The sequence below is a fragment of the Perca flavescens genome, chromosome 20 (assembly GCF_004354835.1).
Source record: "Perca flavescens isolate YP-PL-M2 chromosome 20, PFLA_1.0, whole genome shotgun sequence".
Taxonomy (NCBI): domain Eukaryota; kingdom Metazoa; phylum Chordata; class Actinopteri; order Perciformes; family Percidae; genus Perca; species Perca flavescens.
Genome location: NC_041350.1, coordinates 30,174,412 through 30,195,415, shown reverse-complemented (window position 1 = coordinate 30,195,415; position 21,004 = coordinate 30,174,412). Strand labels below are relative to the sequence as shown.

General features: G+C 41.2%; 1 protein-coding gene across 1 annotated transcript; it reads right to left on the bottom strand.

Moving 5' to 3' along the window:
• Positions 1-207: 207 nt before the first annotated feature.
• gphb5 (glycoprotein hormone subunit beta 5) lies at positions 208-19,118 on the bottom strand. Its single transcript, XM_028565177.1, has 3 exons — positions 19,090-19,118; positions 16,940-17,138; positions 208-613 (listed from the first exon to the last, which is right to left on the bottom strand). The coding sequence occupies exons 1-3, from the start codon at positions 19,116-19,118 to the stop codon at positions 422-424; spliced, it is 420 nt and encodes a 139-aa protein (XP_028420978.1). The 3' UTR covers positions 208-421.
• Positions 19,119-21,004: the final 1,886 nt, after the last annotated feature.

Below are 21,004 nucleotides of genomic sequence, written 5' to 3'. Positions count from 1 at the left end.
AGTCAGTTAGTGGTGAAAGAGTTGGCTAAGGCTAATGCTAGCGATGCTAATGCTAAATATAGGCCGAAAGTTGTTGTCGGTCTACCCTCTTGTTGCACATGCGCATGACATACGTCACGACCAAATGTTAGCGATTGGTTATGGTGGCTCTGGGCAGATCCAATAGTTTTAAACTTCAACAGAGTACCCGCCTTCAAGGAAGTTAACACTTGTCAATGGAGAGTGGCCAGACTCTCTGTACAAATGAAATGTATGAGAGTCTCGTATGACCAGGCTATCATGTCATGGTATCTTAACAGTGTAAATGATGAACATTTTTAACTTATTTAACTTAATATTTAGAAAACCAGATTTTTTTTGGCCTTGTTTTTCCAATTAAACAAACAAAAATTGTTTATTTAAAAAAAGTATAGAGTTTGTGTTAGACAGATGTTATACATTCAGTGGTGCTGGTAAGACAGACACCACAGTCACATCTCAGGGCCACAGGGTAGGTGTAGGTGGAGTCAACGTTTGGCAGGCAGTTGGGCAGTTTCACAGAGATTAGACGGGTCTCGTTGTAGGTACAAACGCGCTGGTAGGACTCAATGAAGGGAGGGTCCAGGACCGGCTTCTGGAAATATAAACAGACAAAAGGTCGGGTGAGGTGGTTCAGATGGTAGTGCAGTCGGGGCCAATGAGAAGGTTGGTGGTTCAACCCTTGCTCTGCAGACCCATGTCGAGGTGTCTGTGGGCAAGACACTGAACCCCGAATTGCTCCCGATGCTGTGTCACCAGGATAATATGAAAACATTTGATGTTTACTTTGGAGGTTGGCTGTGACCATTTTGTTCGTGTGAATCTCTACAGAGAGATTTCAGGTGGTGTCAAACTCCCTGGTGGCCATATTGGACTTCCGCTCGTGTGCAACAAGCTTGTTCAACTTCTAACTTTCTCTCAGCTAGATTGGTCATTTCATCGCTTTCATCAGTTTGTTGGCTGTGGTAGGTAATTCATCTTGACAATGTTTGAGTTTTTGGTGGTTACATTTTACCACAAGCTTGTCTCTGATTTGCATGTTTGCAAAGTACCTAGCTAATAATGCCAATTCAGTCAAATTCAAGTTAGAGTTAAAAGTGTCTTTGATGTTTTTGTTTTAAATTAGCAATAAATATCATTAATATTTCCATCAGTATGTGAGATGCTTGAAAATGGAATATTTACTGTGATGCTCAAGTTTATTGGGTTGCACTTGTATCCTAAGAAACATGTTGATTGGATTTATTATCTCATAAAACCAGCAAAACCTGCATTGTTTCTGATATTTTACAGTCTTCTTCTTCTCCTCCTTTTATATTGGCTTCTACAGCTTATTACCAACTGTCGATACTCATTACCACCCTCTGCAGTCTGTGTGTATGTGCATCATTTCACCTCCATGCTCATGGCAGATGTGGCTAGAAGGGATACAGAGCTGAAAGTTATTCAAAGATACGCAAAATTGAATATAACATAATATAACATAATTTTAATACTTTCACCCAGGAAATGCGTTTCCGTTCCTCTGGAGTGTTTTAATCCAAACTACGATCCCTTCTAGCCACAACCCTCATGGCATGCATGCGCATACTCATGTAAATGCATGTAACGCACAAAACAGAAACAATAGGAGGGCCCAGAGTGATAGAGAAAACAGAGTGGCGACACTCCCATTGGACTCATAGACAGTATATAAGAATGGACCAACAGATCCCGTTGCTCTGGACGGAGACCAGTGAAGGCGTTACTGCGCAGCCTCCAACTGAGAGAGACAACGTAAATGTGACGTGAGCAACCTGTCTGAAAGTTGTAAGTGTTCTGGTAGCTGTGCAAAGAGAAATCTCAATCATTCCCAATCTTGCAGAGACGGAGAGCATAGGTATATATGTAAGGAGATAACATGGCTAATTATTGCTAACTAAAATGCTAGTTAGCATTAGTAATTAAACCTAAACAGCTCATGTAAGTCAAAACTGCCTGCGAGCTTCTCCTGTACTATACGGTAATTCCTCTACTATGTGACACAATCGTTAGCCTATTTTTACAAAAACGTCTGCTACGGAGCCATAACGTGAGGTACAAGGTAATGGAGCCTTTTATACATTGTCGTGTTTCTTTAGAAATAAACAATGGACAAATAGAGTCTTTAAACGCTTCAAATGTAAAGTTATTCGCTGTCAAGTGATGTCAAAATGAATGCTAGTCAGTGGAATGCTAACGGGAGGTGATCGCTTTGTAGCATCAAAATGGCCCCATAGGAGGTTCAAGTTATGAAGCGAAGCTTACCCTCTTGATTGGACTCAGTTGTATGCTTTTTGCCGCCTACTTCCGGGGTATGCAGCCTCGCTTAGTTCCAAAAATCCATTCTACGGCGTTGGACATAATTTATTTCCATTGCTGCCTGTCAAGTAACTTCTGAGGTAAGTTCATTAAATAGCTACCTCTTTTGAATTGTCAGGCCCGTCCCAGTGATTGGCTGCAGCTGGGATACTACCCTCATATAAGGAGCCAAGATGGCCCGCCGTTAGCGGGCAGCAGGCATTTCCACATCCTCCTATTCTCCCAACCGGCCACTCTTTTTGTACTCTTTGGTTTAGATTGGATATCGTTTTTTGTTTGTTAAGTAAGGGTGGACCTCCAGATGTGTTGCTCTTGTTTCTCATGTTTTTGTTAGTTTAGGGAGGTAAGTCTTTTGTCTTTTGTTTTGCCCATTTGTTTGTTAGGTTAGTTGTTTATCTCTCAGTTAGGATTGTTTTGTTTGTTACTTTTATGGTAGGCCACCCTGAAGCTTTATACATTTGTTACATATATTGTTACATATATATCTATTTCTATGTAAAATAAATTCATTTGTTGATCTAACCTCGTAAGGGTTTGTGGCTACTTGGGAGACGGGGAAGATGTGGCCTTTCCATGTTGCGTCCTAGGCACCCCTAGACTGGGGTGTAACATGAATGGGGGCTCGTTCCGTCTTCTAGTCGCGCTTTGTTTCCAGGTCTGTTCGGTCGGTGAGTGTTGGTTTGTTCTGGTTGGCAGTTTTTTGGTGTGTGGGGGGAATTATGGAGTTTTCACTGGATGATTTTGTGGCTAGTCCTTCTTTGGTTAAGATTGAAACATGCAAGAAAAAAGACCTGTTGGTGTTGGCAAAATATTACGATGTACATGTGTCTTACAGCATCAATAAAGCGGAGCTTAAACAGTTGCTGTGTGCAGAGTTGGTGGAGCAGGGCGTCCTGTCTGACCCGGCTGCTGACGTGGCTGTTGCTGCTGCGGATGACGCGGCGGGTGACGCACCGATGGCGGAGGTGAAAGCAGCAGGGGTTGCTGGCATGTTCGCTGCTGGTGTTGAACATCAGCCGGTCACGGATCCTATCCTGGGTAACATGACCACAGAGGATCTCCGCATAGCCCTCCAAATAAAGGAGGTAGAGACCAAAAACAGACAGCTAGAGGTGCAAGCCATGCATCTGCGCATCAGGGCTCTCGAGCTGGAAAGAGGAGCTCCTGTAATCTCCACCCCGACCGCAGTGCTGTTTCTACTCCAGCTTTTGATATCAGTAAGCATGTTGCTTTAGTCCCTCCATTTCGTGAGTCAGAGGTTGACTCATATTTTAGCGCTTTTGAGCGGATAGCTGCTGCCCTAAGTTGGCCCAAAGAGTTCTGGTCCCTTCTCCTCCAGTGTAAATTAGTAGGGAAAGCTCAAGAGGTATGTGCCAGTCTATCGATTGAGGATAGTCTTGACTATAAAATCTTGAAAAAGACTGTGTTGCAGGCCTATGAGTTAGTCCCTGAAGCATATCGACAAAAATTTAGAAATAGTGAGAAAACTGCTAACCAGACGTATGTTGAGTTTGTGCGTGACAAGAGCGTTTTAGTTGATAAATGGTGCCAAGCATGTAATGTTAAAACTCTGGCGGAACTCAGAGAGCTTATTTTACTCGGAGTTAAAAAAGTGTTTACCGGAACGAATCGTTGTCTATTTGAATGAACAAAGAATCGTCTGTAACAAAAGCGGCTGTGTTGGCTGATGAATTCATTTTGACTCATAAAAGCATTTTTTTTTATGCCAGCACCACGTGTTACACAGGTAATGCCTGAGCCTGAGAATGAGGGCCGCGAGTCTTATTATTGCCATGAGCTAGGCCATTTGATCGCTGTCTTTCCGGTTCTTAGAAGAAAAGGACCTCACAAAAGCGCTAAACCTCCTGCAGGTGTGGGTGTCATAAACGCAACGTCCCCACCTCTAAAACACACTGAGCTTTTACGTAAAGAGGTGGAGGTTGACCCTCGTTTTCAGCCATTAGTTTCTCACGGATTTGTTTCTGTAACTGGCGAAGACTCAGATAAAGTACCGGTAACTATTTTTCTACTATCATTCGTTCATGTTGGCTAGTGTTTTCCCTCTCTCAAATGAAACGTTGTGTTCCTCCGATTTGATAGTGTGGGGAATTAAAATGAGTGAACTTAATGCCCCACTTCATATGATCCACTTGTATTCAGCGCTTGTGTCGGGACGTGTGAAAGTTGCTGTGCTCTCACGGTTTCCGATTAGTGGTATTTCGTTTATTTTGGGTAACGATTTGGCCGGATCTGTGTCTTCTGCTGTGTCTGTGTCAAATCTGTTTCCCGTGTGTGCAATTACGCGCGCACAGGCTCGTAAAGTGGGTGAAGTTGTGGATTTGTCTGAGTCGTTTATGGCTACATTAGGGGAGGGTGAGCCCTCCTTTTCAGTGTCTCCTGTTGAGTGTGAAAAAGTAACTAAATGTGTCAATGAGTTTGATCTCTTTCCTGCTGACTCAGACCTGAGTTTAAATGTAACCCGAGAAATGTTGATTGGTGCTCAGATAAACGATCCGTCTTTAACGTTGTATCTGTCCTCTGTTGTAGCTGCCAAGGACGACCGCAAGCCTGGTGTGTTTTATCTGGACAACGGTGTCTTCATGCGACGGTGGAGTCCAGACTCCAGTGAGATACGCGTTGTTAATCAGGTGGTTGTGCAAAAAGACTATTGAGCGCAAATTTTGAGTCTTGCACATGACTCCAGTTTAGCTGGTCACCTGGGTGTTAAAAAAACGTACCATCGAGTTTTGCGTAATTTCTTTTGGCCCGGATTAAAGTCTGACGTAGCGAAGTATTGCCGCACCTGTCACACACGTCAAGTTGTGGGAAAGCCCAATCAACCTGTTCCTCTGGCCCCGCTTCACCCAATCCCGGTGCTAGGGGAGCTGTTTGAACGTGTGTTAATAGATTGTGTAGGCCCGTTACCTAGTACTAAATCCGGACATCAGTACATTTTGACTGTGATGTGCGCTGCGACGCGCTATCCTGAGGCCATTCCTCTGCGCACTCTCCGAGCAAAAGCGGTGGTGAAAGCTCTCACTAAATTCTTTTCAACTTTTGGCTTGCCTAAGACCATACAGAGTGACCAAGGCACAAATTTTATGTCTGTTATGTTTGCACAGGTAATAAGGGAGCTGAAAGTCCTTACCATCCAGAGTCCCAAGGCGCACTTGAGAGGTTCCACCAAACATTAAAGTCCATGTTACGTAAGTATTGTCTCGCGTCGAACAGAGAGTGGGATGAGAGCCTCCCACTTCTATCTATTCGTGACAACTTGGCACAAAGCCAAACTAAAATGAAGCGTCGTTATGATAAAAAGTCTGTGTTCCGTGTTTTCCAACCAGTGGAACAAGTTTTGGTTCTGCTTCCGTTACTTGAGTCCAGTTTGCAGTCTCGGTTTTCGGGTCCATATACGGTGGAGAGTAAAATTAGTGACACAGACTATGTCATTCAAACTCAAAAAATCTAGAGTATGTCATATTAACATGTTGAAACGTTTCTTTTTCAGGGTGAGTGATTCCCCGCCATCTCCTGTTGCGCCCGTGATGTCCGTGTCCGCTACTCTTCCTCGTTACAGTCTTGCTGATGATGGCTTGACAGAGAAAAGTGGTTTGATGCCGGCCGCTCGTTTGAGAAATTCAGAGGTACTGAGTAACTTGGAGGGTTTTCTGTCCCATCTGTCTGATTCGGCCCGTGCGGATATTATCAAGTTGATCGAGGATAACTTGTTGCTTTTTCTCTGACCATCCTAGTCAAACATCTGTCCTGTACCACGACATCGACGTGGAGGGCCATAAACCTATTAAACAACATGCGTATAGAGTAAATCTGACAAAAGGGCTATGATGCAGCAGGAGGTGAGTTATCTGGTTGAGCATGGATTAGCTGTTCCCAGTACTAGTGCGTGGAGCTCACCCTGTGTTTTGGTTCCGAAACCAGACAATGCCTCTCGTTTTTGTAACAATTACCAAAAAGTAAATTCAGTTACCAAACCTGATTCATTTCCGCTCCCCAGGATGGAGGATTGCATAGATCGTGTGGGCTCCGCCAAATATGTGACAAAGCTGGACCTATTAAAAGGTTACTGGCAAGTTCCTTTAACACCACGGGCCTCCGAGATATCCGCTTTCGTCACACCCGAGACATTCCTCCAGTATACGGTTATGCCATTTGGGTTGCGTAATGCACCCGCTACTTTCCAGCGGTTGATGCGTAACGTGTTATCTGGCGTTGAACATTGCGAAGCTTACTTGGATGATGTAGTTGCTTACTCCTCCACCTGGTCTGATCATCTCCATACCTTGTCCCTTATTTTCAGCCGTCTCCGTGAGGCCTCCCTCACTCTAAATCTCGCTAAATGTGACTTTGGTAGAGCTACCGTTACGTATTTGGGTAAACGGGTAGGTCAAGGGCAGGTGCGTCCTTTGGCTGAAAAGGTGCAAGCGATAATTGCTTTCCCTGTCCCGCAGTCCAAGAAAGCGTTGCGCCGTTTTCTCGGAATGTGTGGATATTATCGTGTTTTTTGTCGAAACTTTTCTGATGTGGTGGCTCCTCTCACAAGTCTTGTAAGTCCCTTAAAACCTTTTGTTTGGTCCCCCGCTTGTCAGGTTGCCTTCGAGTCTGCCAAGGCGTTACTGTGTAACGCGCCTTGCTTTATACAACCTTTTAAATTAGAGGTTGACGCCAGCGCGTGCGGCGCAGGTGCTGTGCTTTTGCAGGAGGACGATCAAGCTATTGACCATTCTGTTTGTTACTTCTTAAGGAAGTTTAACAAGCATCAGCTTAATTATAGCACTATTGAGAAGGAAGCTCTCGCCCTTCTACTCGCCCTGCAATACATTGAAGTTTATCTTGGGTCTAGCTCCCAGCCTATACAAGTGTTCACCGACCACAACCCCTTAGTATTCCTCGCACATATGCGTAACTCTAACCAGCGGCTTATGCGCTGGTCTATCCTTCTGCAAGATTTTAACTTGCAGATTCACCACAAAAATGGTTCAGAGAATGTGATAGCAAACGCGTTGTCTAGATGTTCCTCAGACGTCTAGGAATTAAACCTGGGGCCTTTCCATGTTGCGTCCTAGGCACCCCTAGACTGGGACGTAACAGTGCACAGCGTAATTATATATTTTATGAAATTCTGAATTAGCTAAAGTAGCTAGCAGCTTTTACAGTGATACACGGCTGTTCGTTTTTTTTTTTTTTTTTTTTTTAATCTAGCTTTATTGAAAGGAGTGGATATACAGCAGGAAACAACAGTCTATGTTCATAAACGAGCCAGGGGGTTACTAGAGGAAAGAAATCAAAACAAAACTTCATATCAGTATTTTGTAAAGCTTACTGAGGTCATATGATCCAACAACTTTTTTGTTTGTACATTGAGATATGGAAAACATGTATTGTTTAATATTGGAAACTAGCTCCAAAAGGCTTCTTTTTGTAAATAAAATTTGGTTAAAATAATTATTAAAAGTATCACATAATAAAACTTTCTATCATATTGAGTGAATCCAAACAATACATAGTAATGTAAAGTAATGTGAATTGAGTAAATATGAACAGCAATAAAATGTGACAATCTGCTCCAAAGTTTCTTGATATATATTGGCAAGACCAAAATAACTCTAACTCAACAAGTTGTTAAGAGTACACCAGCTGCTTTATCATACTGGTCTTCATATGTTGAAGAGATTTGTTGGGAAAAGGTTTGGCTATTGCCACACAAGTTTTTTTTTTTTTTTTTTTTTTTTTTTTAACCAAGAAAGTTAAAGAGATCTCTTTCAAAATGCTCCACAGATTTTACCCAACTAACCATTCCCTGCAGAAAGAGAACTGGAGAACTAAACACTGGTACATTTATTTTGGTCTTGCCAATAGTTTCTTGGTATATACCAAGAAACTTTGGAGCAAATTGTCACATTTTATTGCTGTTCATATTTACCCTCAATTCACATTATTTTGGGAAAATTTATTGTTTGTATTCACTCAATATGATTTTATTCAGAGTGTGATACATTTAATAATTATTTTAACCAAATTTTATTTACATAAGTCAACGTTTTTGAAAAAGAAGCCAAGCTTTTTGGAGCTGGTTTCCAATGTTGTAATATGTTTTCCATATCTGAATGTACAAATAAAAGTTGTAGGATCATATGACCTCAGTAACCTTTACAAAATATTGATATGAAGTTTTTTGTTTTGTTTTGATTTCTTTCCTCTAGTAACCCCCTGGCTCGTTTATGAACAAAGACTGTTTCCTGCTGTATATCCACTCCTTTCAATAAAGCTTGATTTAAAATAAACACGAACTGCCGTGTATTCACTGTAAAAGCTGCTAGCTACTTTAGCTAATTCAGAAAGCTAGTCAACAGCTCCCTCATCTGGGCAACGTTATCTCTGACACCTTTCTTTCTGAAAAGTTTTTTTCTGAGGCTGACAAAGGTTTTTCTGACGCTGAGGCCGTTTCGTTTGAGTCTGACACCTGAGTCTGTCCTAAAATGAACAACGTACTACGGTCAATTTGCAGTCTGTTTGTTAACATTAAAGCTAGACTGAAGAACGTGAGGGATACGGTCTGTTCAGTTCATAGTCTGCTTATTGTTCCAACTAGATTGTTCTGTTTTTCACACAGCTTAGTCCAGAAATTGTTTGAAGGTGTTTATAATATTGTTCATGTTTAACATAAGAATTCACTAGACCTGTTTCAATTGACCTGTGACTTAAGACAGGAGGTGTAGTTTTGAGCTGGAGTTTTGCGCGTGATGTGGTCACGCATCTTACAAATGGGGGAGGAGTTTATGTTTTTGTCACACCTTGCTCAGAGCTAACAGTTCACCCTTTCAGCAAATTATGGTAGGGTACTCGAGACATGTATGTGTGTACATTTTGAATATGGCTCAATCCTTTCAGTTAACATCAGGGGGCTAAACTGACCGATCAATCCTATGTGATATGTTAGGAGAAAGATCTAGGAGATGGCAATTTCATAATTCCTTTCTCCAGAACACAGCTTTTGATACAGAATTTAGAACTAAACTGGCTGAATTTATATCAATTAATACCGACTCAGTTCCTGATCCCGCATATACATGGCAAGCAACTAAAGGGTTTATTAGGGATTTCACGTCCTCCTTCGCGGTCAACTTGAAGAGGAAAAGAGAGTCAAGGATTGTGGAGTTGGAAGAACGCTGTAAATCCTTAGAGCAATCTCTTAAGACGTGTTTTTCTAAATCTACACATACTCTTCTAGTCACAAATCGAGCAGAGCTAAATGATTTGCTAAGGAGAGCTGAATTCATAATGCACAGAGTGAAGCAAAATTACTATTTTAACAGCTGTAAATCAAGCAACTTGCTAGCTCTGAAATTAAAACAAAGCGAATCCACAGCTATTACCAACAGCATCCGCACAGACCGAGGTATCTCAACAAATCTTAAGGATATCAGCGTCACTTTTCAATCCTTTTACTCAAAGTTGTATGAGTCCTCCTGCAACTCAGATCCGACACAGTGCCATGAGTTTCTAAAAGAGCAAAATCTGCCTCTTCTTGACCCAGAGGAGGCAGAAGAACTGGGTCAAAGCTAGCTCTCAGGTCTTGCAGTCTTAGACTTCCAGTGAGGTATTTCTATATTTCTCTCCATGGGACTGTAAATGAGGGGTCTATCCACACTCTGAGGGCCCATAGCTGAAAGGCTCTGTGGTACACTTTAAGGTTGGGGAGGTTTCATAGTTTAACTCGCTGTAGGGATGCGTGTATGGTGATGCCCAAATATGTAATTTTGGGTTGGTATTCTAACACTACTGGCTGAAGCCACATGCCTGTTATTCAATAAAAGAAGATTAAGATTTATTCCAATTAATTTTATAGCCAGAGATTGAGCCAAATTTTCGGAATAGAGTCCTCAATATCAGAAATGTACAACAAAATATCGTCCGCAAATAATAATATTGAGCTGCTATTGGATTTAATCTGGACATTACATATTTTATTTTGCCTTATGGCTTGGGCTAATGGTTCAAGAGAGATTGCAAAACAACATGGGGGAGAGCGGGCATCCCAGCGCGAGCCCCGCTCGATGGGAAATGGATAATTGAGATTATGGCCGTGGGATTCGCATATAAAGTACGTACCATGTCGATGAATTTGGCCCCCAAACCAAGCCTCTCCATTACTTGCCACAAGTAGTTCCACTCTATGCGGTCAAAAGCTTTTTCCGCGTCCAGTGATAAAACTTCTGCCGTTGTTGGGAGGTTTTTGGCTTCTTCTATTACATGAAATTGTCTGCAGCATGACGCTTGGGTATAAAACCTGATTGGTCGGGGTGGACTAGCTTCTCGATAAAGCGCTCTAAGCGGAGAGCCGGGACTTTGGAATAAAACTTAATATCAGTCCCGATAAGGCTGATGGGCCTGTAATTTGAACAATCCGTAGGATATTTGCCCTTCTTTGGGATAACGGCGATCAGCACAGTGCTGGTTTGTTGGTGGAAAGTACCCTTCTCTATGGCTGAAGTTAAAGCTTGTAAAATGGTCGAAATGTCAAAATACTGTAGAAGAAGCTCTGATGGAATTCCATCCAACCCCGGTGTTTTCCCTTTTTTAACTGTTTTTAATGCAGATTTAAGTTCCTCTAACGTTATAAGTCGACTAGGGCTGCACGATTATGACCAAAATGATAATCACGATTATTTTGATCAATATTGAGATCATGATTAATTATCACAATTATTTGTTGATTTTAACCAAAACAAATGTTATTGTCACATAGGCTAATTATAACTGCTTTTACACCCATATTGTGCTACATTCCTCCTTTATTGAAGGATACTGTGAAGGAGTATGCCATTTCAGCTGTTGTGCGACCGCTTTCCATACATGCACATTTGCCGTAAAGTATCTACCTGACGAAATAGCAACGCGGATTTCGGTGGCTCATTACACTGCTACTTATGGTGCTTTTCCATTACATGGTACCGGCTCGACTCACCTCGACTCTACTCGCCTTTTTTTGTTTTCCATTACAAAAAAAGTACCTGGTACCTGCTAACGGGTACTTTTTTTAGTACCACCTCAGTCGAGGTTCTAAGCGAGCTGAGGCGATACTAAAAGGTGACGTAAAAACCTGCAGACTACAGACTGGTCGGAAAGAATCAACACTGATCACTGCGTTATCAGTGCTAGCAACAGACGGGGTGTCCTGAACAGAACGTTCAACGTTAGCCGTGTTTAATCCAGTAGTAACTGGATTAAACACAGCTAAAATGCTGACAGCTAAACGGTGTAGTGTGACAGGATTCCAACAGCGGGACGTCAAACAGTCTGCTGCTAAAGCTATGAGCTAAAAGACACAAACTAGAGTGCTAGTTTGTGTCTTTTAGCTCATTTTAGTGACCAGTGGGTCACTGCTGTTGTATGAAAAACTAAACAGACGGGACAAAATGTTGCGTTTACTGGTAAACGCAACATTGGTAAACATCGTGACCGGCTTATGATGACCGACTGCTACCTGTTGTGGAATTTTCCTCACGTTACTCTATCCTCTGTGACTGTCTACATCTAAAAACTAAGCTACACGGTGCAGGGAACAACTCTGATTGGCTCATGGAGGCACGTGATCAGACAGTGATTTATGGAGCGCTAGATTGGCTTTGCAAAAACTTTGATAAGGAGCGTTCTATGAACGGAATGACTCATTTTAAATATCGCTCGATCACGCAAATTTGATCGTGGGAAGCCGTGATCGTGATTAAAATTCAATTAATTGTGCAGCCCTACTTTGAGTTCCCTAGGACATCCTTGTTCCTTTATCTTCGCTTAAAGGAACATGCCGACTTATTGGGAATTTAGCTTATTCACCGTAACCCCCAGAGTTAGACAAGTCCATACATACCCTTCTCATCTCTGTGCGTGCTGTAAGGCTGTCTGATGGCTCCAGCGGCAGCAAGCCAGGACACAACATGCAGGTGAATGGTTCCAGTAATCCTACTGCTCCAAATAAGTGACAAAATAACGCCAACATGTTCCTATTTACATTTGTAGAGTCACAGCGTGTACAAAAAACAACGTAACATGAGACACGGCTGTCTTCTAACCGTAAACAAACCAGGAACTATATTCATTCTGCTACTTGGGCGGAGTGATTTGCTTTGCAAACCGAGAACTATATTCTCAGACAGGCTGCCTGTCTGAGAATATAGTTCTCGGTTTGTTTACGGTTAGAAGATTGCTGTGTCTCATGTTACGTTGTTTTTTGTACACGCTGTGACTCTACAAATCACAACATGTAAATAGGAACATGTTGGCGTTATTTTGTCAATTTTGTCACAATTCGGAGCAGTAGGATTGCTGGAACCATTCACCTGCATGTTCTGTGATGGGCTACTGCCGCTGGGGTATGTATGGACTTGTCTAACTCTGGGGGTTACGGTGAATAAGCTAAAGTCCCAATAAGTCGGCGTGTTCCTTTAAGATCAGCCCTAAAATGTTATGTGTATGAGTACCGTGGGGGAACAGTCTTGAGATGCACCCAATCATTAAGTGGCTTGTTGATTCTCCGGTGAGAGGATTAGTGTCCGGGATTTATGCTAAACTGATGCAAGTATGCGTAGGAGAACTCCCAATACTAAAGAAATGGGAGCGAGAGTTGAACTCGGAGGGGAACGTAATTAATTTTGACAGTTTGGGACAACATTTCCCACTGTCCCAAAAACCCAAATCACCAGCAGATCCACTTCAACATATGCCATAGGACATATTGGACACCTCAGAAGAGATATGTCTCGGAGAAGTACGCAAGGTTATAATCGTTAACGAAAACGAACGAAATAACGAAAACTAGATTGGAAAAAACATTGTTGTTAACTGAAATAAAAATAAAAACGAGGCATTACAAAAAACGATAACTAAACTAAAACTGTAATGTCTGTTTGCAAAACTAACTAAAATGAAATAAAATTATCGAGTAAATGTCCTTTAGTTTTCGTCTTTGTCAATGTCTTTCACAGAGAAAATAACGTTATATCTTTCAGAGTTGACATTTTCGACCTGTTTTATTCAGTCTATGCCGTATACATATAGGTTTCGACTGGGAACCCAGAAATTCCGACATTCCACGTCAAATTGAACACAACATGTCCGTGCCCTTCGCCTGGCATCATAGCGGTACCAAAAGTCTGAAGAAAGCGGCAGAGTCCTATCTGATTATGACTGTGTAAGATAAAAGCAAGTGCCTCGCAGTGGAAGGTGGTAAAATCAGTGGACAATTCCCACGAATTTGAAAGTACATTTGAGAAGCGCGCTCAAGGAGGCTAACCTAGCTTACCTTAACAAGCAGTGACAGGACAAGGAGAACGCAAAGCCCCCTTCCCCCGAAACAGAAGCTAATATAACCCCGGTACAGGGCGTGGATGTATGGGGCCAGGGCCAGGCAGCATGACGGAGACAACCGCAGGACAGAGAACACTACAGGAGGGCTTTCACCGGTGACCCGATAGCTGCTGGTTAGTAAATATGCATAAACACCAAAAGCGTGAGGAAGCGTGGGTTAATGTGTGTGTTGATACTGGGATGTCTAGCTACACAACTATGGGAGTCGACTGACTTCAAAAAGTTCGCCACTTTACTCGAACCAAAGTTCAAAACACCTGTTTATGTCTTCTTTAGTTTGTTGGCTATTTAGGTTTTTTCCTGACACAGTTACTAGCACATTTTGCACTTAGTGCTGCGTCTTGTGTAGACTGTTTACATACAGTATCTCACAAAAGTGTTTTTTACATTTTTGTAAATATTTCATTATATCTTTTAATGGGACAACACTGAAGAAATTACACTTTGCTACAATAAAGTATGAAGTGTACAGCTTGTATAACAGTGTAAATGCACTGTCCCCTCAAAATAACTCAACACACAGCCATTAATGTCTAAACCGCTGGCAACAAAAGTCAGTCCACCCCTATGTTAAATTCCCATAGAGGCAGGCAGATGGTTATTTTTAAAGGCCAGTGATTTCATGGATCCAGGATACTATGCATCCTGATGAAGTTCCCTTGACCTTTGGAATTAAAATAGCACCCCACATCATCACATACCTTCACCATACCTAGAGGGTGTATGGTGCATGGGGTACTTTCCATAAAATCATCTCTCACTGCAAATCAAACCAGCTATTAGGCTAACTGACATAAAACCATGCCAATCTATGGTGAAGGGCATGTGATGATGTGGGGCTATTTTAATTTAACATGTGTACTCACTTTTGTTGCCAGCGGTTTAGACATTAATGGCTGTGTGTTGAGTTATTTTGAGAGGACAGCACATTAACACTGTTATAAAAGCTGTACACAGTGTAATTTCTTCAGTCTTGTCCCATTAAAAGATATAATGAAATATTTACTAAAATGTGAGGGGTGTACTCACTTTTGTGAGATACTGTATTTGTGCTCATCATCATATGTACATTTTATGTACTGGTTAGGGGTGTGACGAGACACTTACTCCACGAGACGAGACACATCACGAGATTGGGTTCACGAGAACGAGACGAGATTTTTAAAAAAAATTTAAAGAAATCCTCAATGATGAAATATATGAATGGAAAATAGTTTTTTTATTCAACTGACCTTGGCTTCTTTGTAGAGGTTTGGGACTACAGTGCGAGTTAAATGCGCGCGTGATGGGATGACGTACCTCGTTTCCAGTGTGTGGAGGAGTCGCCGAAATCCAACATTTTCCACCACAGAAAATGGCCTCATATCAGCTGCAATGAAAACTCCTATGTCCCTCGTTATTGCCGTGGCTCTTGCACTTACCGGTGGCAGAGATGCAAAGGCTTTTAGAGTTGTTTGCCCTTTTAATGTTTTCGTCGCGGGTGCAGTAGTTAGTAGAGAGCTGTGGTGGTGCTGTAAGTGTTTTTGCATAGTGCTCGTGTTTAGCGGTATCTGCATTTTTTTCTTACAATGTTTACATATTGCGTTTGTCTTGTCTGTCACTCTTTCGCCGTTTATTTCCGCAGGAAAACCAAAATGTTGCCACACAAATGATTTAAAAGTGGCAGGGGGATCTTCACTAGTAATTTCACGCTCCATCACGCTGACATAACATCGCCTCACGAGACAACTTTTCACCTCGACGAGAAATCTCGTCACGTTTTAATCTCGCGAGATCTCGTAAAACGAGATCTCGTCACACCCTTAGTACTGGTGTTATTGTTGAATACATTGTGAATACATATTTCTAAAATTGTATGATGTTTTTGTTGAGTTATTATTACACAATACTTTTTTCTGACCTTTGTGAATCTTGCCCCCAATAAATAACCCATATTGGAAAAAAAAGACTAAAACTAAGACTAAAACTAATAAAAACTAAACTAAAACCAAGCATTTTCAAAAAATAAAAACTTAACTAAACTAGCAAAACCGCTTTAAAAACTAATTAAAACTAAACTGAATTTGAAAACAAAGTCAAAACGAAATAAAAATAAAAACTAATGAAAAATGCAAAACTATAATAACCTTGGAAGTACGTGACCAGCGGTCGCTATGCTTGCAAGAAACTGAGCTCCTACACTCTCTTCCGTATTTCATTAAATTACCAGGTCTATTACTTTTTCTTTGACGTGAAAGTGATGACCCTCTACTGTTTCCATGTGGAAATCTCTTATTTCAGAGGTTGTGACTTTGGAAAAACTTGGACACTACATCAAGAAAAGGACTCTATTTTTCTCTGTAAGTGGAAGAGGCCACTGGAACTTTTGGGAATGGACTATAATCTAGACTTGAATGGATAGATAATATGATGGACAATTGAGGACAGCGCTGCTGTTTGTGTATTGTTTGTGCATTTGTCTGTTAAAAAAAGCTATAAAAAAAACAAACAAAAAACAACAGATTTTTTTTATAAACTACATGTGTTTTGTGTGCAAACATGTTAATATGTAAAGTAACTAGTAGAAAGTAGCATTAAAAGAAAAACACTCAAGTAAAGTACAAGTACATTACATTACTTGAGTACAGTACTTGTAAATGTACTTAGTTACATTCCACCACTGCTCATTACTATGTGACAAAAATAAGATCTTAGTCAGTGATTGGAAATATATTTTTCGCAGACATCTGAAATACTGTCTATACTGTGTGTGGATAGATAGATAGATAGATAGATAGATAGATAGATAGATAGATAGATAGATAGATAGATAGATATCTCTCTGTTCTAATATTTGTCCATCTACTGTCTTGCAGTTGACTCCCTGCCGGCACTCACAGCCAACCTTGCACTAACCTCCCTGTGGAGGGGGAAAGCGAAAAAAAAATGTTCTCCATGGGGATCACTCATCTCTTTGTCTCTGTATCTACTTGTCTCGCTGTCTCATCTGTCTCTGTGTATTTGTCTGTGTGACTGGCTGAGTCTGCATCTAATCCATCTTCTTCTTTTCTCTTTCTTTCTATGCTACTGATGGAAACAGACAACTAATGTCCTTTGTGTAAAGTTGTCAGCGTTGCTTACGTCACCTCTCAATGTAATCACATTTACACTTGTCTCCTCTCTGTGTGTACAGGACAGCTGCATCGCAGCTGCTCACCTCCCAGGTCTCACAGCGCCCCCAGCAGGCGTCAGTGGTGATGTGCAGGCCCCCGCAGCCGGGCTTCCTGGCCAGGAAGGTGAACTCCCGCACGGCACAACCAATGAAGCGCCGCAGGTTGACGGCTGACACCCGGTGGAGGGAGTCTGGCTGCAGAGAGATCCAGAGCAGAAAGCAGCACAGGGCCAGGCCAGGCCCACTGAGGGGGAGAAGAAGAGATGCAACACAACATTGTGTCTTCATATAAAATGCTTCAGGTAAAAAGAACCGATGTAGAAGAGGCTGGAAAAGTGTCAATGACTTGCTCAAGGACACTAAAGCAGGGCAGCGACTGAATTCCAACTGGCTTAAGGAATGGGACTAAAAAGAAAAGGAGTAGCTTTTTTTTCTTGCAAGAATCAGTAATATTTCATATTTTATGGCTTTCATAACCACATAGTTCAAATGTTCTAATGCATTCTGAGATCTGTTATGTCCAGAAGGAGTCAAGATGCACAGAAAGTCCTACAAAACTAGTTTTTCTTGTGGCTGTCAATTATCATATACTTCTAACAAAATCCTTATAAATGCTTTATATTACACATGGTTCCCACAGTCATGGAAAACCTGGGAAAGTCATGGAATTTCAAAATCTAAATTTCCAGGCCAGGAAAAGTAATTGGTAAAAATGTAATTCAATTTCAATCATCCAGTTTAACTTTTATTGAAATATAATTATAAAGGTGTATTGCTTTTTAAAGAATAATTCTTGGCATGACAGATTGTGTATTTAAAACCAAATCAAACTAAATAAAACATTTGGGAAATGAATTTCCACTAAACTGATGTCAGTGTTAGTTTGAGTTAAATGAACTCATTCAGGTTGAATTCATTCCCTTCTGGGCTTATCTTTCCTCAACGGCTGTGCATTAGTGTACATTAGTGGTGGAAGAAATATTCAGATCCTTTACTTATGTAAAAGTACTAATACCACACTGTAAAAGTAGTCTGTTACAAGCAAAAGTCATGCATTGAAAATGTTACTTAAGTAAAAGTATGTAAGTATCCTCAGATACTTACTGATGATACTTGCATCAATGTACTTAAAGTATTAAAAGTAAAAGTACTCAATGCAGAAAAATCCTCACATTTTAGAAACTGGAAAGGATGTGTTTAATAGTCTAATCATTTCAGCTGGACTTGTAGGCCGTTATATTGTTGGCTAGTTTAGTTTATAAAATGTGTTTTGTGTGCAAACATCTTAATTTGTAAAGTAAATAATAACTAAAACTGTCAGATAAATGTAGTGCAGTAAAAAGCTATATTTATCTCTGAAATGGAGCTGAGTAGAAGTAGAAAGTGGCATGAAAAGAAAAAACTCAAGTAAAGTACAGGTACCTCAAATTAGTACAGTACTTGAGTAAATGTATTTAGTTACATTCCACCATTGCTGAATATTAAAAAGTCAGTGGATGTTAATAATACTATGTTTACGACATAGTATGTTTCACGACAACCCAGTCTTTATAAGACCACACAGAGATTGACAGGCTTCTGCAAATTACTAGTATTGACACCACTTTGGACAGAAGTAATTGCGTGAGTAGTGGTCGTCACATTGCCCTCCATACCGACAGAAGTGTTTGGGTGGGCTCCACCACCGGCCCATATCGCACAATGGCAGCGAAGGCTTATGAGATCTGCTCGTAATCACTGAAGTCAAAAGAAGTCAGCAGTTCTTGGCTGCCACTATCTATCAGCGAGACAGGTCTGAGATGAGACTCTTCAACATGTTTTCAAATGTAAACTGAAATCTCATCACAATGGCCATTCTGGCGCTTTTGGTCCTGTCAACATATGGATCTTCATTCATAGATGGAGTTTGCCCAATAAATGTTCAACTTTCCATTTAAAAAAAAAAAAAAAAAAAAAAAAAAAAGATGTAAGGTCCATTGTTAACAGCAGTTGGGAAAACAATCTCACCAAAAGGTTCATTTAGTGGCTGTTCTGATCTTTTGATCACATCACATTTCTCAGAAATATAATGGAAATGTGTACATCACAGTAAAATCCCACTTCAACTAGGCAAACTCCCTCTGCTGATGAAGAACAGGGGAACAACAGAGGAAGAACAGGACTCCATATATAACAGTAAAGCTGAATTCACTCACCAATTTGATTTCTTCTGATGAGGGTTCATCTTGGCCGTGACTCACAAATGTGTTGACTATTGGTTATGTGCTAAAATACAATGAGAGACTAAAGTTTAAGCAGGTTGTTGCTGATGTTCTCACAGCTGTAGCACGCAGGCCTGTAGTATCAGCTCTGACTAAAGTAACTTTGACTGGCTAACATGAACCGCAGTACTTGTCACTGTATGCTCCTCAGACCTGAGCTAATGGCTCTGACACCACAAGCCAGGCTTTTTTATCATCCTGTGTCCTGCCAATCAAAGGCTTAAATCCTCACCTCAGTCTCTCGCTTTCCTTGACTCCCTAAATCCCCTGGAGGCCCTTCTTCCTGTCGCTGCCCATCTAGCTCACCCACTCCATTAGCTTGATTAGGGAAAAGAGTCTGCCCTTTTGTTCATAGTCATCCACACGGAAGACGTGTAACAACACACTCAAACACAGTGCCTACCTGTGTCTACTCTTAGTCATCCAAGCTTAATTAGCTGGCTCCATAGACAGAGCCTGCTCCTGTTCTCACATGCCGACTGTAATGACTTCACCGCTGAGCTCCATCACTGCTGCTTTATTCTGCCACTTTGTCTCACACTTTTCATTATGTCTTTTTTGTTATGGTAGTAAAGCTTCACTTAAGGCAGAAAGGATGCATGCCGGAGGATGCGTCAACCCTCGCAGGAGACAATGGAGGTGGAGAAAGGAGACGTGAAGAAAGGGGAAGAATTGATTTGGGTGAGTAAGCACTTATTACATCGTCAGTGGCCCTGCGGGCAGCGTGTGGAGCCAGCCGAGCAGAAAACTGCTCTCAAGTAGTTCAGGAAATTAATCTTTTAAAAGTAAAGTTTAAAGTTGAGGCCAAGCAATTAAAGTTACATTAGAGAAAATATTGAGGAGGATGAGCCGTGGACAGGTTCGCACTCTTCTCAGACACTCCACTATCAGGAAGAATTACCCATCTGGAGGCTATTAATGAACAATGTGCAGGATGTGGAATAACAGAATGCATGTAGTTGGATAATTACAATCCAAATTGTAATCCAGTGAGCCTGGATTTCAACAATCCTGCTCTTGTGCAATTATTCACAGCTTTCAAATGAAAGATTCTTTTTAAGTTTTTTTTTTTTTTTTTTGTCAGACTTCATTAACGTTTATTGGGGAAATTCTTCTGCTTAATTTAACCCATCCTGGCTATTTTAAAAGAACCAGCTCCAGTTCATGGGCCAGTGCATAAGGGCAATGACAGGATTCCTAATACTTCAGCCAACATGCATTTATTTTAGTGTGAGAACATGCTGTTAAAATACAGAGAGCATGCTGGGTGCCTGGATAGCTCAGTTGGTAGAGCAGGTAGAGGTTTACTCCTAGACGCAGCGGGCCTGGGTTCAACTCCGACCTGCGGCCCTTTGCTGCATGTCATTCCCCCCTCTCTCTCTCCCCTTTCATGTCTTGTCTAAATAAAGGCCAAAAATGTGCAACAAATAAATAAACACAGAGTGCATGTAACCAAAGCCAAACTGTGAACCCTGGAGCTTGTTGATTTTAAAGGATAAAAAACAACACGTGTCATAGTAAGATGTTGGTCCTTCAGAAGCACAATAACAGCTTCAATAATGTGCTTTAATTTATTCTTGACCATGGAGGCAGCAGTGGACAAAAAAACCTCTCTCTCCTCTCAAGGTCCACTTCAGGGTGCGAACTACGGGGGAGCTAGGGGGAGCTCAGCTCCCCTTAATAAGACATGGGCGCCCCTGAAAACGTGATTTGTGAAATTTTGGGGGTCTCTAAAAATACTGACAATGTGTCATTTTGACGTGCAATTTCAGTTTTGTGTAATTTGATCATCGTGGATTATTATGTTTAAAATTGCAAAAATATTCATTCATGCATGACGGCGATTTAA